Below are 21,928 nucleotides of genomic sequence, written 5' to 3'. Positions count from 1 at the left end.
GATCGCACGCCAGGCGGGCCAGAATTCGTAACAATATAAATAGCAAAAATGGCGAATCTAGAGTGCCAATAAAAATACAGTTTCTAGAACATTTTGAATACCACTAGTCGCAAGGGGACAGTCAGCTTAACATTCTCTTAGGACAGCATGCTCTGATGAAACACCCAAGAAACACCACAATGACTGGTTACAGTCAGGCCAAAATTCAAACCATAATAAACATCTGAAAGCGACTCTATACTACAATTTTTACATGATTGGCCTTAGAGCAAGAATCTTTATTCACTATCCTACTCAGACTTTCGAGAGCCAGTGAGGAATGAAAGGCCACGAAACCTGCCTATGCTGAGCAAGAAGCAAACTGTGCAACTTGGCCTTCTACCGAGAGATATTATGAAGTCGAATAGCCTTAGTTAGATTAAACCACCACTGGGGGAGCAATATGGGAAACAGCTGCACCAGTCTAGAGAGGAGAGTTGTATTCCATGGTGCTTTGGATGAAGATCTTTCACACCATAATGAGCTATGAATGGCTCAGAAAAGAGTTGGCTCCTTGGTGAAGGCCGACGTGTCAACCAATCCTAGAGGCCAACTAGGAACTGGTCTGCCTAAGACAGGTTGTGGCTGAAGGTGAGGCTGACCAATTACAGATATCTTTTCCAGTGGTTGTCCACAAAAGAAATTTGGGGAGTTCACCAACTGATCCTTATGAAGAGACAGAGTGAGAGCTTGGGACTTTCCTCTTTCAGATAAGATAGTCAACTCATTTTTTCCAGATTTTTCAGATAGGGTCGTTATGGGACATTGTCTTTTATGAGGGGGAGCCATCAGTAAAATGTGATGCAGGACGTTTCAGAAAAGCAGGGTTCATTGATGTAGGGTCAAGAGAAGATTAGTCCCAAGACACTGCCTTGTGGCATTCCAGTCTAAGTAGGTATTGGGTCGGAGAGTGGTAACCAGAACAACATGTTGGTTGCACTCATGGAATTTTTTTTTGGATAACCATTCAAACAAGGAAGCTTGAATACCATTGGTCAAACAGCTTGGAAAGCCAGGCTGTGTGACAGTGTCGAAGGCATCAGATATGTCCAGAGAGATGGCCTTGACTGCTTCGCAGGTAGCGAACAATGCTGGAATGAATGTGGCTAACAGTTGGCAAGGAGTCTAGCTAGAGTCAGTTCTAGAGTCACCTTGGTTGTTTAAGATTCACGAGGACATCCATCCATTGTTGAGTTAGAAGTGACATGTCCACAGTGGAATAGCCAGGGCAGAAACTGAAATGAGATTCAGGGATTGGAGAGTTTGGGAAGAGATTTAGGCTATAACTCCTTTACCTAATCAAAACCCAACTTAATCTATAATTTTACTTATCATTTCAATCCTAATCCCATTCTTACAACGAACTTATTCCAACTTAAAATATCCATCACCTTGTATATAACTTGTGCATTTGACAGATCAACAATAGTCATACATTGATCTTGGAACACACCAAATTTTGAGCAGTTTTTATTAAGTACTGTACTATGAGTAAATTCTATTTTTCATTTATAAAGGCCACCCTTGAACACAAAAACAGCTATTTTCCCTTCCCTCACCACCACATCAGCATACCTCACCCTTAATATAGTTTTGCCATTTATGCACGAATACTGATTGTCATTTCTCTGTGAAAGGGAAGGTAGGGGATCGTGGGTGAAGTTTGCTTTTTAAGAAGTTTTAATTAGAACTTTCACTTTGAAAATGCAACAAATTACTTCAAGGCTGGAAAAACTTTGAGTGAAGATTTAAATGTAGAGTGATAACTTATGTATGGTGTGAAAAGTAAAAAAGGTATATGCTTGGGGGTGTGGGGGTGAGTAACAAGTTTCTCTGCTTGCATTTCTTTGACATTTCACGTTGTTCATATGTTTATTGTTATTTGGTGCTGTTTAATATTCATGGCATTATGTATGTGAGCATATTGAAATTCAATTAAACCAAAATTAATTTCATTTCTTTCTACTCAGTCATACCCTTGCAGTCCTTGCTGTTGGAGCAAAGTGGCCAGGCTCTCCAATAGCATCACAGACTGAGTGTCGTGTGATCTTAGTGTGTTTCCTGCGAGCTCTGCAGCTTGATGTAGGAGTTTCTCAGCCAGCTCAGGGTGCCTCCAAACCCGATAGAGCTTTGCAAGCAGAGCTAGAGATCGGACCACGCTTGGGTGGTCAGGGTCCAACCTGGTCTCTCGTAGCTCCAGGCAACGCTGCAGGAGGTCTACAGCCTGTGATGAGGAAATCCAATTACCAAATTCATATAAAAATTGTACAACTACTAAACCTTGATGATTGACAGTGGTGACACGTGTTGCAATTTTCAAAAAAAAGAAATCGCACAACATTACATTTTATAAAAAGGAATTCCAGTAAGAGTAATAGTAGTAGTAGGATCACAGGGTTAAAATTCCAATGGATAAAGCCTGTCTCACTCAGGATTCAAGTTCACTGCTCAATTATTATAAGTCAACGTCTAAAATTATCACATTTTGTGCACACTAAATCATAAAATGCACAAATAATGTAGCCTATGAGGTTGAAATAAAGAAAACCATAAGGGCTCGTCATTCCAAACCTGGCTAAAGAGTCCTAGGTCCTGAAGGAAGCAGCCGAGTGTTTCCTGTAGTTGAGCTAACTCCCGCAAGCCTCCTTGACCTGCGCCCAAAAGTTTTTGTTTTTCGATTTGCAGTGCTTCTTGGTAACGGTCCACTAATGATGTACGGTCTAGTCCAATGGCCTTCCAGTATCCCAACAGCTCGGCCAGCCTTCCCCTGAAGCACAATCCACACGGTCATGCAATCGGCCATGTGATTGGCTATTCTTCCACACATTTTCATTGTTCATCTCAAGCTCTCTTACCTGACAAGCATTGTGAGTAGTGTGTGAGTGTTTTTTTTAAAACAGACACAATGCTTTGCAAAAATGAGAAACGATATCTTTATATGAGCAGAAAAATTATTTAGGATGTGAGCAATAAAACATGATTATCACAATTATGATTATGACAATAATAATGATCATTGTGACAATGAAATGGAAGACCAAGAAGGAACCCGAAGAAGTAAAGAGCAAAGACGGAGTCATCAGGAGGAGCCTGGATAGGATTCAGGTTTCAGCCGTGACTCCATTACCGTCAAACCCATCCAGGCGCAGCCAAGTGGGCCTTACAGAAAAATTTCTGCAAGAATTCACTTTGCCTTAGAGAGATAGTTAACGAAAGAGAGGAAAAGAGAGTAAAAGATCAAAGAGAAGAAAAAGTAAGAATTAGAATGAATAAAGAGAAATGTGAAGAAAAAGTGCAAAGAAGTGTGAAAGGAACAAAGAACAAAGATGTCAGGAAGAACCCAGAGAGATAGATTTCAGCAGTTACTCCTCAGGCTCAAATACAGCAACATGTCCAAGCTACCAGAGGTCCAAGAACGAAAATATCAGCAAGGAAAATAATTATCATGGTTAAACTTGAAATACACTAATGCAAGGCATTTATAACAATAAGACACATTATCTTTCCTTGAGTCAATTGTAACATAAGTGATTGCTTAGGACCGAAATGTGGCTCCATAATGTTTGTGTGCTCCAAACAAGTCAAGGCTGATGAAAGAGCCTTAAAGACATTATTGGCATTTTCTATGATAAGGCTAAAGCACAAGGCCTGTTGCTCTCATATCACAAACAGATCAGTGGTCTCTGTTCTTCTCCAGTCTAGCTTCCCATTTCCTCAACTCTCTGACTGCCCAGCCACTCTAGGAGGCATGTGCTCTTCCAGTAACTCCTTGTGATAAATTATTTATTTGTCTGTTAGGTAGTATAACAGTACAGTACAATATTAATGCTTGGAAGCTTACTATTTGATATGTAATTAATTGTTTGTTGTATATTTTTACTTGGAAAGGGGAGGGGGGAGTTCCATATATAGATTGTGGTAAAAATAGTTTTGTCCCTTTCTGTGAGTAGGGTAGCACTCCTCTTGTATAAAATATTTGTCTCGAGGTAAGTCGTCTTCTGAAACGTGCACCGAGGGGGCAGCAATTGAAAAGTAGAGAGCAGATTAGGGGAAGGATATCATGTAAAACCTCCTGTAGTAGGCAAGGCCAGGTGGAGGACTTGTTAACATCAAAGGCACGTGGATAGCACTTTGAGCTTTTAAAGGAACCATCATGGGCTGTTTGGCCAGTACATCTCCAGCTATGGTGACAAAGTCAGCTGTGGAGCCCTGGATAAGGGTGGAACACTTTCATTCAGGGCCGTTACATAGGGCGGGATGGCCCGGAAGATGGCACTTGCCAGACTGCAGGCAGCCAATAACGGGACCCACCGCCCATGAAGGCGGTCCCAGAGATGCCATGACCGCACATGTGCATGGCAGTTGAGCAATGGGGACAGAGGACGACACATCCCTCTCTCTGGCCACTTCCCTCACCGCCATTCCTCCTCTTCACCATTGCGCCTGAATCACACTTCACCTTGTGCCACACCAGCCTTGTACAATCATCGTCCTGCAACCATAACCAGCTCATGCCAGCTTCAAATGCTCGCCTGTTGTGTTCCTCTTCGTCTTGTACGAGTCCAGTATTTTGGTGCCATTAGCAGGTTATTTAGTTCTCATTGAATATAAGATTTCATGTGCCATCACCCCCTATCTGTGTCTGTCGACTGCCAGATCTATGTCATATATTGATAGTGTCCTGCCCTTCCTCATCCCTGGTATTCGCTTTTAATAAATCACATTGTCGCAAAAAGAAATGTTTTCCAGCCTTTTTCCTCCAGCACGTTTCACTATCATGTTCGGCATTTATTGGAACGATCTTTGGGAAATCGTAATAACAGTAAGAATGTGGTGACAAATAACAAATTGTTTCGGACCGGCAGTGCAGAGCGGTACATGTTAATGGACCCCATCTGATGCGAAAACATGATTGTCAAAGGTTTGTCACGGTGAGATGTTTATGCTAAATGCGGAGTAAAGTTGAAAAGGGACAAGGTATAATGTTTCAGTTAGACTTGAACTTGTGAATAAAGATCAACAGGGTTTCAAAGATTCCGGTTCTTACGGATACAGAATTGTGCACCGAGTATGAGCAGTTTATACAGAGGACGTTTGTGAATGTTCTCTGAGAATATATATATATATATATATATATATATATATATATATATATATATATATATATATATATATATATATATATATATATATATATATAGATCATTACCATTAGTATCACTTTACCATTACTCCAGTAGATGGGAAAGCATATTCGATGAGGAAGAAGAACAGCTGGTGAAGAGTTGCTTTGTTCTGTACCATAGCATGACGGAGTTGTGAGCTTTTGATTTGACTTTGGTTTAAACTCGTCTGCAGTTCACCCACCTGCCAGTTTTGGATCACTTGAGTAAAGAACCTCAGGGTTGTGTTTACCCCCTCATGGTTAATCCCCCATAATTAGGGCTTCACATACACCTCCACTTGTTTTATTACTTTCTCCCATTGGTTGTTATCTCCATATGTGGAAGGAAGTTCTCCCAGAACTCAAAATCTCCACATCCTTTTTGGTAAAGGATCATTATTCATGATGTCTGGTGTTGGCTTAATGGTTAAGCTGGTGGGCTTGGGATCCAAGGATCCTGAGCTCAAATCCCCCCTATCCGTTGAATTAATACCAGGTGGGGTTGACTCTGCCTGCCATCCTTCCGAGGTCAGCAAAATGAGTGCCTGCATGCTGGTATACTGTGTCGGAGTGGCGACCCGTCCAGGATTGTGTCCAATAGCCAAGGAGACCGCTTAGGCAGCACCAATGCTCTGCACAGAGTATGGTCCCAATGGATGGATGAATAATTATTCATGAACCAAATTGTCTTGAAACATTCTCCTTTACCATTAGTTCCCCGTGTTTCATGCGCAGAATACGCTTTGCAGTGGAGGATGATTTACTTCTCCTCCAGGCTCCAACTCTGTTCATTTAATCTTCTTTGATTCGTCTGCAACTTAGTAGTTGTTGGTTGTAGAACATGCGACACCTTTTGGCTTTTAGCTTTGGTGTAGAGCTCTGTCCTATCGTGAGGCAGGGATCCCCTTCCTCACTGGAGAAGTTGCAGTCATTATCCTTTTCAGCACACATTCCGGTTGTTCGGTGTGGCCGCATAGACTTACACCACAGCCTACGAGGGGTCTGTGTCCCTTTCGTCATTTCCTGTGACTGACTGGCATTGTTTGGCATATTTTCCTTACAGCCAGACATTTTGCTCTCCCGAAGAGGCCGTGTGGCTTCGGCTGCTTGACAGGGGTCACCAATGGCACTCAGAGGAGTCGTGCCAAGAAGGTATATGCCAGGGTTGTGTGTCTGCCTGCTTGCTTTCCCATTACTGGTTTGCCTGAGAGCTTACCATCGATCGGAATTGCTCAGAGAGGAGGTATCCACAACCAAACTCCCTTTTCCCATATGTGGAACTGATTTCCTAAGGCTATTCAATCCCACTCTTCTTTACAGAACTTTAAACAGATAGTACACTATCATGTATCAACCCCTCCCTCCCACACCCTGCCATTCATACCTGCACTCCTTTCAACCATACATAACTCATCCTCTTACTTGCAGGTTACTATGTTTCCTCCACTCTCCCCTCCTCTCCTCTCTTTTTCATTCTTTCATTGTTTGTTGTGTCCAACTGTCATTACACTGAACCTCTATCAGGATGTTTCTATTTTACTCTTTATCCCCGACACTTCAATGAGCTAAGAATTTTCGTCTGCAAAAAAGGAGCTGCAAACGATGGCAGGTCAACAAAATGACAGAGTGGAGGGGAATGCGTGGACAACCTTGCACAGATGCATCACATTATGTGAAGGGGAGTGGAATGGAGGAAAAAGGAGAGGTCACCGAGTGTGTAAAAGCTTGGGAACGTGTTTGGCAGAAACCAAGATGTGGCGATGGCAGCCGTCTGAAGGATTGGAGGTAAGAGCACAAGATAGTCATGGGGAATCGATCACACAGAAAAGAGGATAATACCAAGAAAATTACCTCTTCAGCTCAACCTGCACAATGACTGATTATAATCTCATTGGAAATTCATCAGAATAATGCAAACAAAATACAGGTGAGAATTGAGCAATAACATAATGGTTCACAAGACTGTTTGTTTTATTTTTGCAGTGCAGGTCAGAGGTCACAGAAGCAGCGAATTGGTATCCTTTCTAAGTTTCCCATCCCCCCCCCCCCAACAAATCCAGCAGCATGAGATATTGAGGGACACGTTCAGCCCCAGGTTTGTATCATCCTTGGATATCCAATTGTTTGTCAAATGTTTTGCAAAACACAAGTTGAACTTGTATTGATGCTTTTGTAGAAAATGGATGGAAATTTGTGAAAAAAATGGAAATTCTGCCAAATTAGGCTGTAAGCCAGGCTTGCATCAAAGCTTCAAAGAAGCAACGCTTGAAGTCGTCATGGTGGGCTGGGCACGTTGGTGCAGATATGTATGTGCAGGACCTGAGTGTGAGTGTGTAAGGATGTGCTCCACACCTCCGATATAGGTTTTGAGTGACAGGTAAACACAACAGGATCTTCTGCAGCTGCTGCAAGTTGCCTTCCAACCTCAAGAGCCATGGGAGTTCATTCGCGACCCGCCATGTAACACGCCCGGCCCTGGCACAATGAAGGATACAATTTTGCGATGACAAGACATTCCATGAAGATTCATATCTCCACATTGTGCTTGTAACTTAATGATATATAGTTCTAGTGATTGTGATGGTGAAAGATGCTGTATATTGAATTTACTTCTACTTAAATGCATTATCCCCTTAAGGATGATAGCTTTGGTGTAGAGCTCTGCCCTATCGTGAGGTGGGGAAAGGGGAGGGGGGAGTTCCATATGTTATTATTAAATGGTCTTTAGTTTCACTTTTTATTTGTTTATAAATATTGACTATTTATAAACATGAGCTACATCTCAAATGAGGACAAGAGCTAGATCCCTAACTAGATCTCAAATAAGGACAACATTATTATTATTATTATTATTATTATTATTATTATTATTATTATTAAATGGTCTTTAATTTCAATTTGTATTTGTTTATAAATGTAATGTTAAAGATGGGTCCAGGGCCACCATGCCCCCACCCCCCCTCCACCTCTCAATCATCAAATACTCTTTCACCATTTGTGCTGCACAATTCTGATGGGAAGGCCATTTGTCAAAGAAAGGCCAACAAAATGACCGTCATTGACAAGGACTCAAACACACATCAGCCTTTTATAATGCATAAATGTTTTATGATGAAAAATAAACTGTATGGATGCTTTAGCCCAGCCCTATCACTTCATGTCAATGAAAATTGCATACAAGGAAACTGGAGGTTTAACAGAAGAAGAGTAATGATGAGAGAGGCAACACAAAGGGAAATGAAAGGAATATCAAACTGTTAGCATAAGTATATGATAATGGGGTGAGAAAAGGCCGCATGAACACTCCAAAGTAGGATGGAATTAAAAAGATAGCTTTCACTATGAAACTGCCGTGAGAGCTAAGGTGTTCTGGGAACAGGTGATAAGACGAAGCACAGGCAATGGAAATTTAAACACTTTGTCAGACCACGCTGTTTATCTGACCGTGCTATGGGGAGAACATTTCACCACATCATAAGGAGAGATTTATTTATTTTTTAATGAAAGGGCATCTGAAGTTTAAAATTAAAACTTTCACTCTTTGCAGCCTCCAAACTGTGAAAATTTCTAACCTTGTAAAGCATGGAATAGCAAGAAAAGCATTCATATTTGATTGTAAATGGCCATATGGTGAGAGTCCCACCAATAACCAAAAATACATGACTGAGCCAGAATTTATCGAACTTACAAGGAGTGTCTCTATGAATTAGAAATGCAATGCAGTAGTAGTTTGTGTGCTCAGATGTGGAAAGGTGGTTTTCTAATTAAAAATCATTTGGCAAAGAGAGGAACCTGTACAAATCCTATGCGTGTACCACTCACAGTTGAAAACAATATTGGAACTGGAATGGCAATGGTAGAGCACATAGTCTCATCTGGTGCATTCATTCTAAACAAACATACCATTGTTAACTGAACACATTACTATTATGACCCACTGCTATTATGGCCCATTTACCCGTATCATCCATGCACTTTATTACGTCACATAGTTTCTTGACATGGGTTGTGAACATCATTTATTTAATTATTCATTCACATTGGGTTATTGATCAGATATATGAAGTTTCAGATTTTTCAGATAAGAATTTCAATTCAACCAATTATGGTTGGAATACCACTTAAACGATGATGTCATCATTATCACTATATATATATATATATATATATATATATATATATATATATATATATATATATATATATATATATATATATATATATATATACACACACACATACCTCATGGGAGAGTTGATGACATATGCCAAGTTTCAATTTTTTTCATTGAGTGGTTTTGGAGAAAAGGAGGATGTGCAATGTTTTTCCTTTATTCCAATATGGCTGCCATACCATGTGACCTATGACATCAGAGTAAGCAATAAAATATTCTCAATGGGAGTCCCTCCTATGTTTAAAGTTTCACATCAATCGGACAAGCAGTTGCAGAGAAAACGATTTTTAATGCGAAAATATATAGTATAGATTCGGACAGACAGACAAATAACACATATACACACACACACACACACACACACACACACACACACACACACACACACACACACACACACACACACACACACACACACACACACACACACACTTCAAAAGTCTCACATCCTCCTGGAATGGCACTCGGCAGAGCACCTACCTCTGCCAGGCTGAACAGTTTATGTTTTGGATCCTACTGATAGGTCGGATCTGTATCTGGGCCTGAACTAAACATAATCGGCTTATGTTTGTCACCTACCCAAATGCTCCACCTAGTTTTGTCATAGTCCATCCACAATTATTTGAAATATCATGCTATATTATCATTTTCGACCTCATCTCTCAATGGTGAAGAATCACTTGAAAAAAAAAAAAAATCCAGGTTCCAGATCTTCAACAAAATTGAATCAATTTGTCCTTATCGAAACCCAAAATGTTCATCAAGTTTTGTCCGAATTTTGAAATAACTTTTGAAGATATCATGCTATATATATCATTTTTGTTACTATCAATGGTGAAGAATCACTAAAAAAGATTTGGGGATCCAGATCTTCTCCTAAATCGGAATAATTCGTCCTTAGCACACACCCAACCTGTCCATCAAGTTTCATCTGAATTTGTCCAAAACTTTTTGACATATTCTGCTCGCAGACAAACAAGAATAATTGGTGGTTGAATGAAATGAACAAATACACAAATCCTCTTCAAATTTCAAGTCAATCGGAAGAAAATTGACAATTTTCGAAATTTGGCCTATGTTGACCTTTTCACATATGTTGACCTCAAAATAAATGGTGGTTGAATTCAGTGACCTGAAATGCAAATCCTGTTCAAATTTCAAGTCAATCGGATGAAAATTGAGGAATTTAGAAATACCACCTTAGTTGTTGACCTTTGGCCTATGTTGACATTTTGGTCAATGTTGACCACAAAAATAATTGGCTAGTTGAATTCATTGACATGAAATATGAATCCTCTTCAAATTCAAAGTCAATCGGATGAAAATTGAGGATTTTAGAAATCTTGCCTAAGTTGGTGACCTTTGGCCTATGTTGACCTTTTGAGCTTTTGACCTCAATAACAAGCTTCTTCCTTTTGACAAACTCTACCATGTGGTGAAGTTTTGTGAAGATCGGTTTGAAATTGTGACCTGTAGGCGAGAGACAAACAGACAGACAGAACAAGCCGGTAGGTGGACATGAGTAGTTGACAACCCAATAGAACCTGACGCGATGGGCCCGTTCGATGGGGAATGACCTGAGGATTAAGCACAAGAAAATTCATGATTCTCGCTTCAAGGGTTAATGCTGCAGATTATTTTTTCATTAAAATACCCCCACATTTAGAGGTTTTTCGGCTGTTGCTAAGCAACGGAGGGGTCCATAGCAACGGTTCTTTCTCACACATAACTAGGACATACCATGAACCCACCATACCAGTTTCATGTATATCTGACTCGGTCTCTGAGATATAACGAACTTCGTTTTTTTATTGTTTTCGACCAGGATTCATTCAAAGTCTATCTTCTCCGACAGTTTTCATAGGATCCGGCTGGAAATTTTTGACAATATGGCTGAATGTACTGCCCACAGTCGCTCGTGGCCCGATTTAAGATTTTCGAAAAAATATATTTTTTTATGATTTCTCAAAAATTTCAAAGTCCCGTTGCTAGGCAACGGTGGTGTCCATAGCAACGGTTCTCATTTGCACACAACTAGGTCATGGTACGAACCTACCAACCAAGTTTCATCAAAATCGCCATTGTATTAACGGAGCACTGGACCGAACAGAGGGACAGACAGACAGACAAGCCGGTAGGTGGACATGGGTAGTCGACTACCCAATAGAACCTGACGCGATGGGTCCGTTCGATGGGGAATGACCTGAGGATTAAGCACAAGAAAATTCATGATTCTAGCTTCAAGGGTTAATGCTGCAGATTGTTTTTTCGTTAAAATACCCCCACATTTAGAGGTTTTTCGGCCGTTGCTAGGCAACGGAGGGGTCCATAGCAACGGTTCTTTCTCACACATAACTAGGACATACTGTGAACCTATCATACCAGTTTCATGTATATCTGACTCGTAGTCTCTGAGATATAACGAACTTCGTTTTTTATATTGTTTTCGACCAGGGTTCATTCAAAGTCTATCTTCTCCGACAGTTTTCCTAGGATTCGGCTGGAAATTTTTGATAATATGGCTGAATGTACTGCCCACAAGTCGCTTGTGGCCCGATGTTTGATTTTCTAAAAAATAAATTTTTTATGATTTTTCTAAAATTTCAAAGTCCTGTTGCTAGGCAACGGTGGTGTCCATAGCAACGGTTCTCATTTACACACAACTCGGTCATGGTATGAACCTACCAACCAAGTTTAATCGAAATCCGCATTGTATTAACTGAAATCGCCATTTTAAATACTGATAATTATACGGGTAGAACAAATCTCAAAAAAAAAAATTAAAAAAAAATTCCCACTAGATCGACTACCCAACAGACAGACAGACAAACATTTCGATGGAAATACTGATAATAAGGGTAGATCAAATTTCAAATTTTTTTTTTTGAAAAATTTGTTTTTTTTCGACTGGATCGACTACCCAATAACAAAATCGACTGACCAATATACTTGCAAAATCTTTGATTCTGCAAGAACAAACGCACTCCCACCTCGACCAAGCCTATCCAAATCCTTCATTTTCTGAGTCAAACACATCACTTGACTCGACCTTTTTTGCATTTGGTTCATCACTAGCAACGTCTTTCCTCTTGGGAACCATGATTTAAAATCATGAAACACAATAATAACCAAAAACTAGAACGGGCACTCATAGAGCGCATACCTTCGCCGCCACTACTTTTTTTGTTCTTAGTATGAGTGTAGGGAACTAGTTTCATATGAATGGTCTTATGACACAAACCACATATCTATAATGTCATGACCCCCCCGACTTTCGGGGGCTACGGACTAAACAACAATCAACTCATGTCGTTTTGGCGAGTCTTCACTCTCAAGCTCGGTGAATACAACGTTTCAACAAGAGAAGGTAATCTCGTTTGATGCTGGTTTCATGCAAATCGAATAAGAATTGACTGAGTTATGCCGAAAACCGCATATTTTTCAAGGGCGTGACCCCCCACCCCCCCCCCCGACATTTTACCCCAACTGGTGACGTGTTATGACGTCATTGTGTCACAAGATTGGGCATTAAATTCTGAACATTTTGGTGCTGGGTTCATGTAAAGCGGACAAGAATTGACCGCGTTATGACAAAAACCGCATATTTTTCAAGGTCGTGACCCCCCTGACCTTTGACCCCTAACCGGTAACAAGAGTATGGGCGTCATTGTGTCATATTGCATATCACAAGATGAGGCGTTGAATTCTGAACATTTTGGCGTTAGTTGCATGCAAATTGAATAAAAATTGACTGTGTTATCGTAAAAAGACGATTTTGACCTTTTCTTGACCTTGACCTTTGACCCGAACGATCCCAAAATCTAATCGAATGCTTCCTGGCTAATAACCAATCATCCCACCAAATTTCATGCAATTCGGTTTAATACTTTTTGAGTTATACGAATCACAAGATTACAAATAAATAAATTAATACACGCCGACCAAAACATAACCTTTCGCAGAATGCGAAGGTAACAAAGGAATTGATTACGATTACATGGAAGTGTTGACACGTTGATAGGTACAGCGCAGTCGTGTATGCACTGCATGTCTCAGGTAACACCTGCTCCACAATAGCGCTGATTTACAATTATATGTGTAAGTCAAATTACATGTGTAAAGTCCAATTACATGTGTAAAGTCCTATTACATGTGTAAACTCGAAACTGTTAACAATAATCACTTATTTTCTCCATCGTTTTACTTTTCAGCTGCAATATTTACACAATCAGAGTACCCGCCCTATGGGAAATCTTGTTCCAAGCATGCAACACATTCTTCTGATGCATACCTTTATTTGGGCGGTATATAGGCAACTGACAGCTCTGTGTAAGCAAAAGAAACATGAAGTTATGTGCATGAAGCAAAAACGTACCAACTGCTTATAATTCAAAACATCTCATTGCACTGGAAAATGTGGGGACAGGAATACTGCACTGTAAACGGAGACTTGTAATACCCTCTCACACCTGGAGGTGGCGCTACATGATACACATTTACATGGATAATTTGCGCCCCTCCCCCTCCCCAAGACCACTGGCAAAGATAAAAACACCCCTACACATTAATTGGGGTCATGCTGATCCAATGGAGCAAGTCTGGATGGAATCGGCCCACAACTGTAGGAAGAGTATCGTGACGAACAAACAAACAAACACCGGTTCATTAATTATAGTAAGGATAAGTGAAGAAAGGGGTAAGTGATTGTGAATTTAATGTTCCATCTTTATTTACTTTTAACATTGTTCCTAGCAAACGGGAACAGGAACAACACAGGCATGATAGGCCGAATGGCCTTCTCATGAGCCAAAGTTCCCTGTGTATATTTGTGTAACGTTGTTAAGAACAGCAAAAAATGGGGAGAGGAGGACAGAGAGTTGGGGGTGAGGGTGCATGGAGTTGGAAGAGGGAGATTGAGATGGGAAAGTGGGGAATTTCTTGGGTTGGGGTTGGAAGGGGGGTTGAGTATTTGGGGTTTGGGGCAGTTGAGTATTTTAAGAAGAAAGTGGGAGTGGATGACAGAGTTGGCATGGAGGAGGGATGGCAGAGAGGGGAAAGTTGGGATCAAGGGATTTGAGGATTAGAAGAAAGGTATTGGGGAACACAGTGTTTGGCTGTGGTGGGAGGGGGTTAAGGACATGTGAATGTGTGTGTGTGTGTGTCTGTGTGGAGGGGGGGGGGAGGGGGTTAGAGACCTGAAGTCACATTTTACATTATGCAGAATTTACATGGGTCCGTGATCGTCCCATCGTGTCTTTTGGGTCTGATGGGTGCTTTGGGTCATCTTGGTATTTTGGTTCCTCATGATCTTTTAGGTTCTCGGGGTCGTTTGTATTCCCTGGGTCTTTTGTGTCCTCTGAGTCATTTGGATCCCCTGGGTCTTTTGGATCCTCGAGGTCTTTTGGGTCCTTGAGGTCTTTTGTGTGTTCGGGGTCCCTGAGTCTTTTGCATCCTCTGGGTCTTTTGGGTCCTTTGTGTCTTCTGGGTATTTTAAATCTTCAAGGTCCTTGGGGTCTTTTTGCTATTTGGGGTCTTTTGTGTCTTGTGGATCTTCAGTGTCTTTTTGTTATATTGGGGTTTCGGGGTATTTTCGGTATTTTGAGTCTTTTGGGTATTCAGGGGTCTTCGCGGCTTTTGGGGTTTTTGGAGTCCTCGGGTGGGGGGGTGGGGGGGAGGAGGGAGGAGTCTTTTGGGTCCTCTGAGTACTTTAGGTGAGGTATTTCAGGTTCCAATTGTGGGTGACGTCAGTTCAGCTGTCCACCCAATGGGTGAAGAGCGGATATACATACATACATACATTATATACTTATAAACATAATCACACACACTTGCTCCATTATATATATATATATATATATATATATATATATATATATATATATATATATATATATATATATCGATTATTAATGGTGCACCACAAGAAACAACAAAAGGCTGGTGGTGCAAGATTGAGCTGATCACAACTCACATCAGTTCAAAAACCACAAGTGTTCGAAATTGAACCCTGTGCCATAACTAAATCAGTACACAAGAGGTTACCCATGATTGGTCAAAACCCATGATATTTAAGGGTTTACTGCATATAGATATTAAGTTAATTATTTGAAAATTGATGATTTATGTGACCTTGACCTTTCAGCTTTTGACCTCAGAAACAATAGGCTTCCAGCTTGTGACTACATTTACTCGATGGTGAAGTTTCGTGAAGCGGAGTAAAAATGTGACCTGTAGACGATTGACATACAGACAGACAAACAGACTGGACCAAACAATATACTTGCAAATCTTCAATTTCGCAAGTAACAGACAGACAGAGGTGAAAACATTACGTCCGTCCACCTTAGGTGGCGAAGGTAATTAATAAAGGTTCTCCTAACATCACAGCAAGTGGCCAGGTCATTCGCTTGTTTAAATGTCCCAATGACTGTGAACACATGACATGCGTGTTGCAGCCAAGTATACACTCACTGTTGTAACATGGAGAAGTAGGAGACAAGCTGGTTATGATAGAGAAGGCTTGAAGTTGACTGTCCATTGAGGAGCAACTCACGCCTGACTGCATCTCGGGCCTGGAATGAGGAAAATGGTCTGGCAAATACTCGCAGTTGGGATGTAACAGCCTGAAATTAAGATTTCTGGGATATTACCTGTATGTGAGGGAAGCGAATGAAACCACGACAGTGTGCAAGAATATCTTGATTGTGTAAAAAACGAATTATGGGATATAGCTGCCCCCAGGCCACCTCTGGACACAGTTCCACAAGCTCGGCTTCGGCCAGGCCATCACGCGTGCACAGCACAAGCCCCAACACCTGCACATTAGTATAGAGAACACACACACACGCACACACAATTCCTCACCTTAATCTTCATATTCAGAACACACAATCTTATTGACAGTGGAGTCATTAGCAAATTATAACAGAAATGAAATGAAAAAAAAATTAAAGCTAAAGATTAATGTCTTTTTGAGTACTATATACGATCCATTTTCTCCTCTGCAATTAATTAATCAATTGCTCAACAAACTGGGCCCAAACAGTATCCTAGGCAGTAAAACCCCCACCCATCAATACACAGACCAACTGCTCTCCAGGTCCGATCATGTTCACCTTGCACACCTCCGCTGTGGACACCACCCACAGCTCTCACATTACAAACACAGGCTCGACGTCACAACTGACGACACCTGCAACCTCTGCCAGGCTGCCCCACACACAGCAAAACACATTATGGAAGACTGCACGGTCCTGGTTCCACTTAGACAATATCACAACATCATAAATGTGAGGGATCTCTGAGTTTCTCCTGGGAGATCGATCGGCTATCTCGGTACCATGGGCCAGTTCGAGCAGAACTGACCAGGGCAACACAACAACAAGAACAACTAATTAATAACGTTGTATTTGAACTGTTTTTCATTATGCACATTGCTATTTTACTGCAAATTCTGCACAAATATGTTGTCCATTCATTTCGAACTTCCTGAACTTACCATCGGCTTCATGCACGTTTGTTACTCCGTTAGAAAATGGGTAAATGTGATCAGAGATAGAAAGGCATGACATGTTCGCACCAAGTCTGAATGCACCTTCTGTTGGAGTTTGTGAGAGGCACCGGGTCTCTCCATGGCTTTGAATGTCAGGTCGAAGAGGCTAGGCGTGTCGTGGCATTGTGTACATCTTAACAGGGCTTCATCCACAGCACCGAGAGATGTGCACGTCCTAAACACAAGTACTGAGCTCAAGCACTTGGCTTGTTACAGGCCACTCAACTAGAAGAAGTATAATAGTCAGGTAGCCGACAACGGGAACCGGAGAAGGTACAACGGTAAAAATGCAATTTTTTTTTGCTTCAAATGGTTGTTGGGCATGTGCACATGGAGAATCTGATGCGTGCCACTCAGGCACTGCTCGGCAGTTTTTTAAGGCCACACCCTTTTTCATAATTATTGCATTTTCTCTATAGGAAGTATAAATTAGACATTAATTAGACATAATTATTTATGGTGCTAAGTTGGTTTAGGAGTGATAATGGAGACACTTATCCAAGCTTTCATTTTTCGAAGTTTTCTGAAAGTCTCGGGAAAAATCCGTTCTCGAATAGGAGGTCATTTTGTCAAGGCAATGAAGGTCCTGTCTATGTCCTCGAGCCTATAGAAACACTGTACCATTATTACAAGAACATAATCACAACTAGATCAGTATTTGAAGATTCAACTGGTTTGTATCAACTGCCAATGGTGCATGGATGAAAGGTACAGTAATTTCCAAGCCTTTACTAGTGTTCATCATAATCATAATCCTCCACGAAAAACCAGACACCAGACACACTGTGTTTTCGTTAGCACAATTGTCATCTGCACCACACTCACAATATGTCGTATATGGAAACCTAGCTGATCAACAGCTACATCGGTCAGTTGAGCATGGTGATCCTGATTTGCAAAAGCATGTAGCAATTTGCAGAATTGAAGAGGGAGCAACCATGGTCGTTCCATGGTCAGGAGTAGGCATGTCATTCTCAACTTTTCACCCAAACTGATTGATATCAGCCTTCAGTGGTTCTGTCCTGTCTGCTGCTCTCCAAATCAGTGTTTGTAGGCGAGCATGCCTGACGTGGAGAACTGCTGACTTGTCTGTCGGTGGAAGACTCTTCATGTTGGGTTGTTTCAACCTCTAATTGAACAGATTGAACCTCAAGTAGTTGAGTGAAGATGATGCTATCCCACCACACAAGCATGACAGGAAATTAGTTCCTGCTTCCATACAGCCGACTTTTCCGGCACTGGAAACTGAAAATATTTTCAGGTTCAGAACGGACTTGAGAAGAGAGTTGATTGCTGATACCTTTGCTTTACCGAAGGGTTACGACACTCTATCGCACCATGGAAATGCATGGAGAGCCAGAAGGTCCAGAACATCGAAGTACTTATCTCCCAATTTTGAGGCTGCAGCAATGGTGTCAAGTATTTGAACATTGTACTTTTTCATGGACACCTGTGTGGATCATTCCTGGTGCCTAGAGAAGAAAACCAGGTGTATCATTGGCCAGAATTTGTATATAGCTCTTCTCGTACACTCACCTCTTTGTGACTAAATGGGCAATCCTCTCCTGTCAAAGAGGGGGTGGGGATCACCAGCCAGAATGGTATGCATGCTATGTAACAATTGAAATGATATTAGGCATCGGAAGCATGCAAATCATCAATTATTCCTGGATCCTAAATCACACTTGCTTTGCCTCACATCTTGCTCAGCTTGATGCCATGGAAACCAAGGATTTCAAGATCATTGGAATCTCTCACGATGAAGCTGAGTCTATGGGCCTATCACTGCCATTGTTGACAGGTCAGTCGTCTTCCACTTCATTTCTGGTCTTGCACCATCTGACCTCTCCATGCCTTGTCGTCGTCCCCCCCCAAGTATCTGCTGGACACACGTAGTCCACCAGCAACCCCCTCCTAGTGAAACTGCCGAATTCCAGAAACACTTGCTCACCTCCACTCATTTATTCCTCTCTTTTCCCACCTGTGGAACCGCCTTCCACATTCTCTTCAATCTCATTCTTCTCTCCCGGTCTTCAAGACAGCTGTTCACCACCATTTCAGGTCATCCCCCATCCAAAGCCAATATCTTTTCTACACCCTTTAAACCATCTCCACCCCTCCAAAAATGTTACTTTTGTATTCATCTTGTCCTCCCCTTGCGTTCTCTCCAAACTCTCATCGTTACCTGCATCTCTTGTTTGTCCATCTCCATGTACCTTCTCCCTCCACCCTTCTATTGGTGTTTCCCCTTTGTCCTGCTGTTCCCTTTATGTTGTCTCCTTGGTCTGTTATGTGTCCCAGTTCTTCCATGAGCCTAGACCATGTACTTAAAAACAAACAAACAAAAAAAGCCATCATCCCCCTCTCATCACATATCTTGAGGAGAGCATATTTTTGGATTGATAGTTTGGCAACAGACAATCTTCCTCCAACAATCTGGATGTTTTGGGTCATTTGGAATGCAAACCTGTCCACGTATGAGAATATGTTTTCGAAAGTCAAACAAAAGATGTTCACACCTGACTTTTATTTGTGGTTGTGACTCAGTTAGGGGTGTCACCAACCCCAAGCATTTCAAATATCATCGACGTCTTGGTTCCAAATGCAGTACATCTTTCCTGGAAATGCTTGAATAAATTATTCTCTTTACCATGCCTGGTCCACCTCTAGTTGATTGACCATCTTTTTGGCATTAAAAGAAAAAAAAATTAGACACAATTTTATGCTGATGCTCTTCTTGACTTCTTCACACCTGGAAAGATAAACTAGAGATATCTGATGACTATTTCTCAATCGATGTGGACAAAGTGTGAGACCGAGATTAGTCATTATATTATTACGAGCAGAGTACCCACCCTCCGTGTCAGTAGAATTTACGCATTACTTGCTGAAAAAAGTCGTCTGTGTTTTGCAAGAAGACTGAAGATGTTTGTGTTGTGTGCATCTCAAAGGCTCCAGATGGTCCAAAGGGTCGAAATGTCTATTTAGCTCGAAATGGTCAAGGATCCAAGCAGTCTAAACAGGTCTAAAGATGTCCAACATGTTTAAATGGTGTTAAGGGACTTAAGGGGGTAAAGGTCTAAAGGGTTTGTGGGGTCTAAAGGATCTAGAAGTCTAAAAGGGGTCTTAAAGGGCATAGAAGGTCTAAAGGGTGAATTGGACCAAAGGTGTCTGAAGTGTCAAAAGGGTCTTAAAGGTAAAAGGGGTCTAATTGGTCTAAAGGGTTATATGGTCTTAGAGTTCTAACGGGTCTAATGGGGTCTACATGGTCTTTGGGGTCCTAAAGGGGCTTAAAGGTCTTAAGCAGCCTTAGTGGTCTTCAGGGTCTCAAGGGGTCTATAGGGTCTCATGGTATATAGTGGTCAAAGGGGTCTAAAGGATGTAAATGTCTAATGGCATCTAAAGAGTCTAAAATGTCTCAAATCTTCAATTGTGTAAGGGGTCTCAACAGTCTAAAGGGTCTAAATGCTTTAAAGGTATGACCCAATAGTACGTAGTTAATAGACATATAGTCACGTGAATTATTGGCTGGACATACATACACTTGCTCGATTATATATAGATTATTAACCATTGTTAGCCGTGAAAACATACAACATGCAATAATATTCGACAGTATCACATTGTAAGGTTAAAACCTTTAATTTGATCCCAAACTTGACTGGTTTGTACCAAGTTACAGGTTTAGCACAATTATCCTGTATTGGAAGAGGGCAGGGGGAAAGGGTGTGACCTAAAACAAATGCTCAAGGATGCCAGGGTGGCACCCATCAGGTTATGCTATTACACGTGTACACCTACCACTTGGAGCAAAAGATAATTACATTTGTACTCAGTGTTTCGGGTGGGATCATTTTTGGGGGTTGGCTACTTCACTATAAGAAGAAGCAGAAGAAGAATGAGGAGAAGATGATGTGGATGTGGAGGAGGAAGACAAGAGAAAGAAGCAGTGTCTCGTTTTGAAATAATTGCTTTAAAACAATCCATTAAGCCAGTCAAGATTGAAGAAAATGTGGAAAATAGTTCAATAATTCAACATGTGTGAAAGTAAATAAGCATTTTCCACGATACAACATGGCAAATAAATAATTAAACAGATGAATATAAATAAATAAATAAATAATATTTAAACATTGACATTTGTTTTCTAAAAAAGCGATTGACCATTCACATGAACCGCCCCAAAACAGTAGTGGTAACCTCATGGTGGAGCTAGACAGGTAGTTCAGGGATTGCGGGTTCAAATCTGAGTGAAGGCAGCAGTTTCACGATTGGGAATTGAAACTTCAAGAAACCGAGACATCTCAGGAGAAATAGCAGATAATCATCAGATTGCCACGAAAAGCCCAGCTGGCTTATAAATGATCTTCAGGGAACAGGTCATCTACCTGCTTCTGCCTGGTCTGTTGTACATATATTGTCAATCCACACTTGATATCCTCATTCAGGGGAAATTTGGATGGGCACTTAAATACTACCAATGAAAAAGACAGCACTACCCAAACTTCACGTAACTGAAAGAGAGAGAAAAAATAAAAAAAACAAAAAAAGTCTTGGTTGGGAAGACAGTGGGGGAGGAATATCAAGTTGACCAATTTATAGTAAAAAAAAACAAAAAAATAAACAGAAATACATAATGTGGAGGAAGTCTGGCAAGTCTTTATACATTTTAGCAACACCACCCCACTCAAGCAAAGGTCACACCTGGACAGTAGATATGCAAACTGTGTCATGTAGAGGCCATTGCAAGTTGTGGCAGAACGAAAATGTAGCTTCAATCTGTCCACCTGAAAGGGGTACATACATATATAAGGAAACAGTGCGTCCCGCTCCAGAACACGGACAACTCGAGCTGATAGCACGGAAAGATTTTTTTCATGCATATGTGGTATGTTGATGAGGATACAGGTCTGAGTCCATGTTTAAGACATCTTTCATGTGAAAACCCAATTTACACTGTAATACACCGCATGTACATTTTTAAACAAGTTTTGTGGGG

At 41.1% G+C, this 21,928-nt stretch overlaps 1 protein-coding gene across 9 annotated transcripts in view; it reads right to left on the bottom strand.

The window, feature by feature from the left end:
• The window catches only part of NPHP3 (nephrocystin 3), a 146,918-nt gene that overhangs the window by 36,168 nt on the left and 88,822 nt on the right, over positions 1–21,928 (bottom strand). For all 9 annotated transcript variants that reach the window (XR_015057389.1, XM_085877954.1, XM_085877959.1 and 6 more), the window contains 7 exons: positions 21,634–21,716; positions 16,972–17,104; positions 16,028–16,192; positions 15,849–15,949; positions 7,556–7,678; positions 2,611–2,806; positions 2,016–2,263 (listed from right to left, as the gene is read on the bottom strand). Coding sequence is in view for 8 of the 9 variants with exons in the window: in XM_085877954.1 (XP_085734080.1) it covers positions 2,016–2,263; positions 2,611–2,806; positions 7,556–7,678; positions 15,849–15,949; positions 16,028–16,192; positions 16,972–17,104; positions 21,634–21,716 (1,049 nt within the window). In the remaining variant the exon portion in view is untranslated. The remainder of the gene's footprint in view (positions 1–2,015; positions 2,264–2,610; positions 2,807–7,555; positions 7,679–15,848; positions 15,950–16,027; positions 16,193–16,971; positions 17,105–21,633; positions 21,717–21,928) is intronic.

This window comes from Eptatretus burgeri, chromosome 4 (assembly GCF_056783735.1).
Source record: "Eptatretus burgeri isolate ZD-2024b chromosome 4, Ebu_testis_v1, whole genome shotgun sequence".
NCBI lineage: Eukaryota > Metazoa > Chordata > Myxini > Myxiniformes > Myxinidae > Eptatretus > Eptatretus burgeri.
The sequence above is the reverse complement of the archived record's forward strand: the minus strand, read 5'-3'. Positions and strand labels throughout refer to the sequence as shown.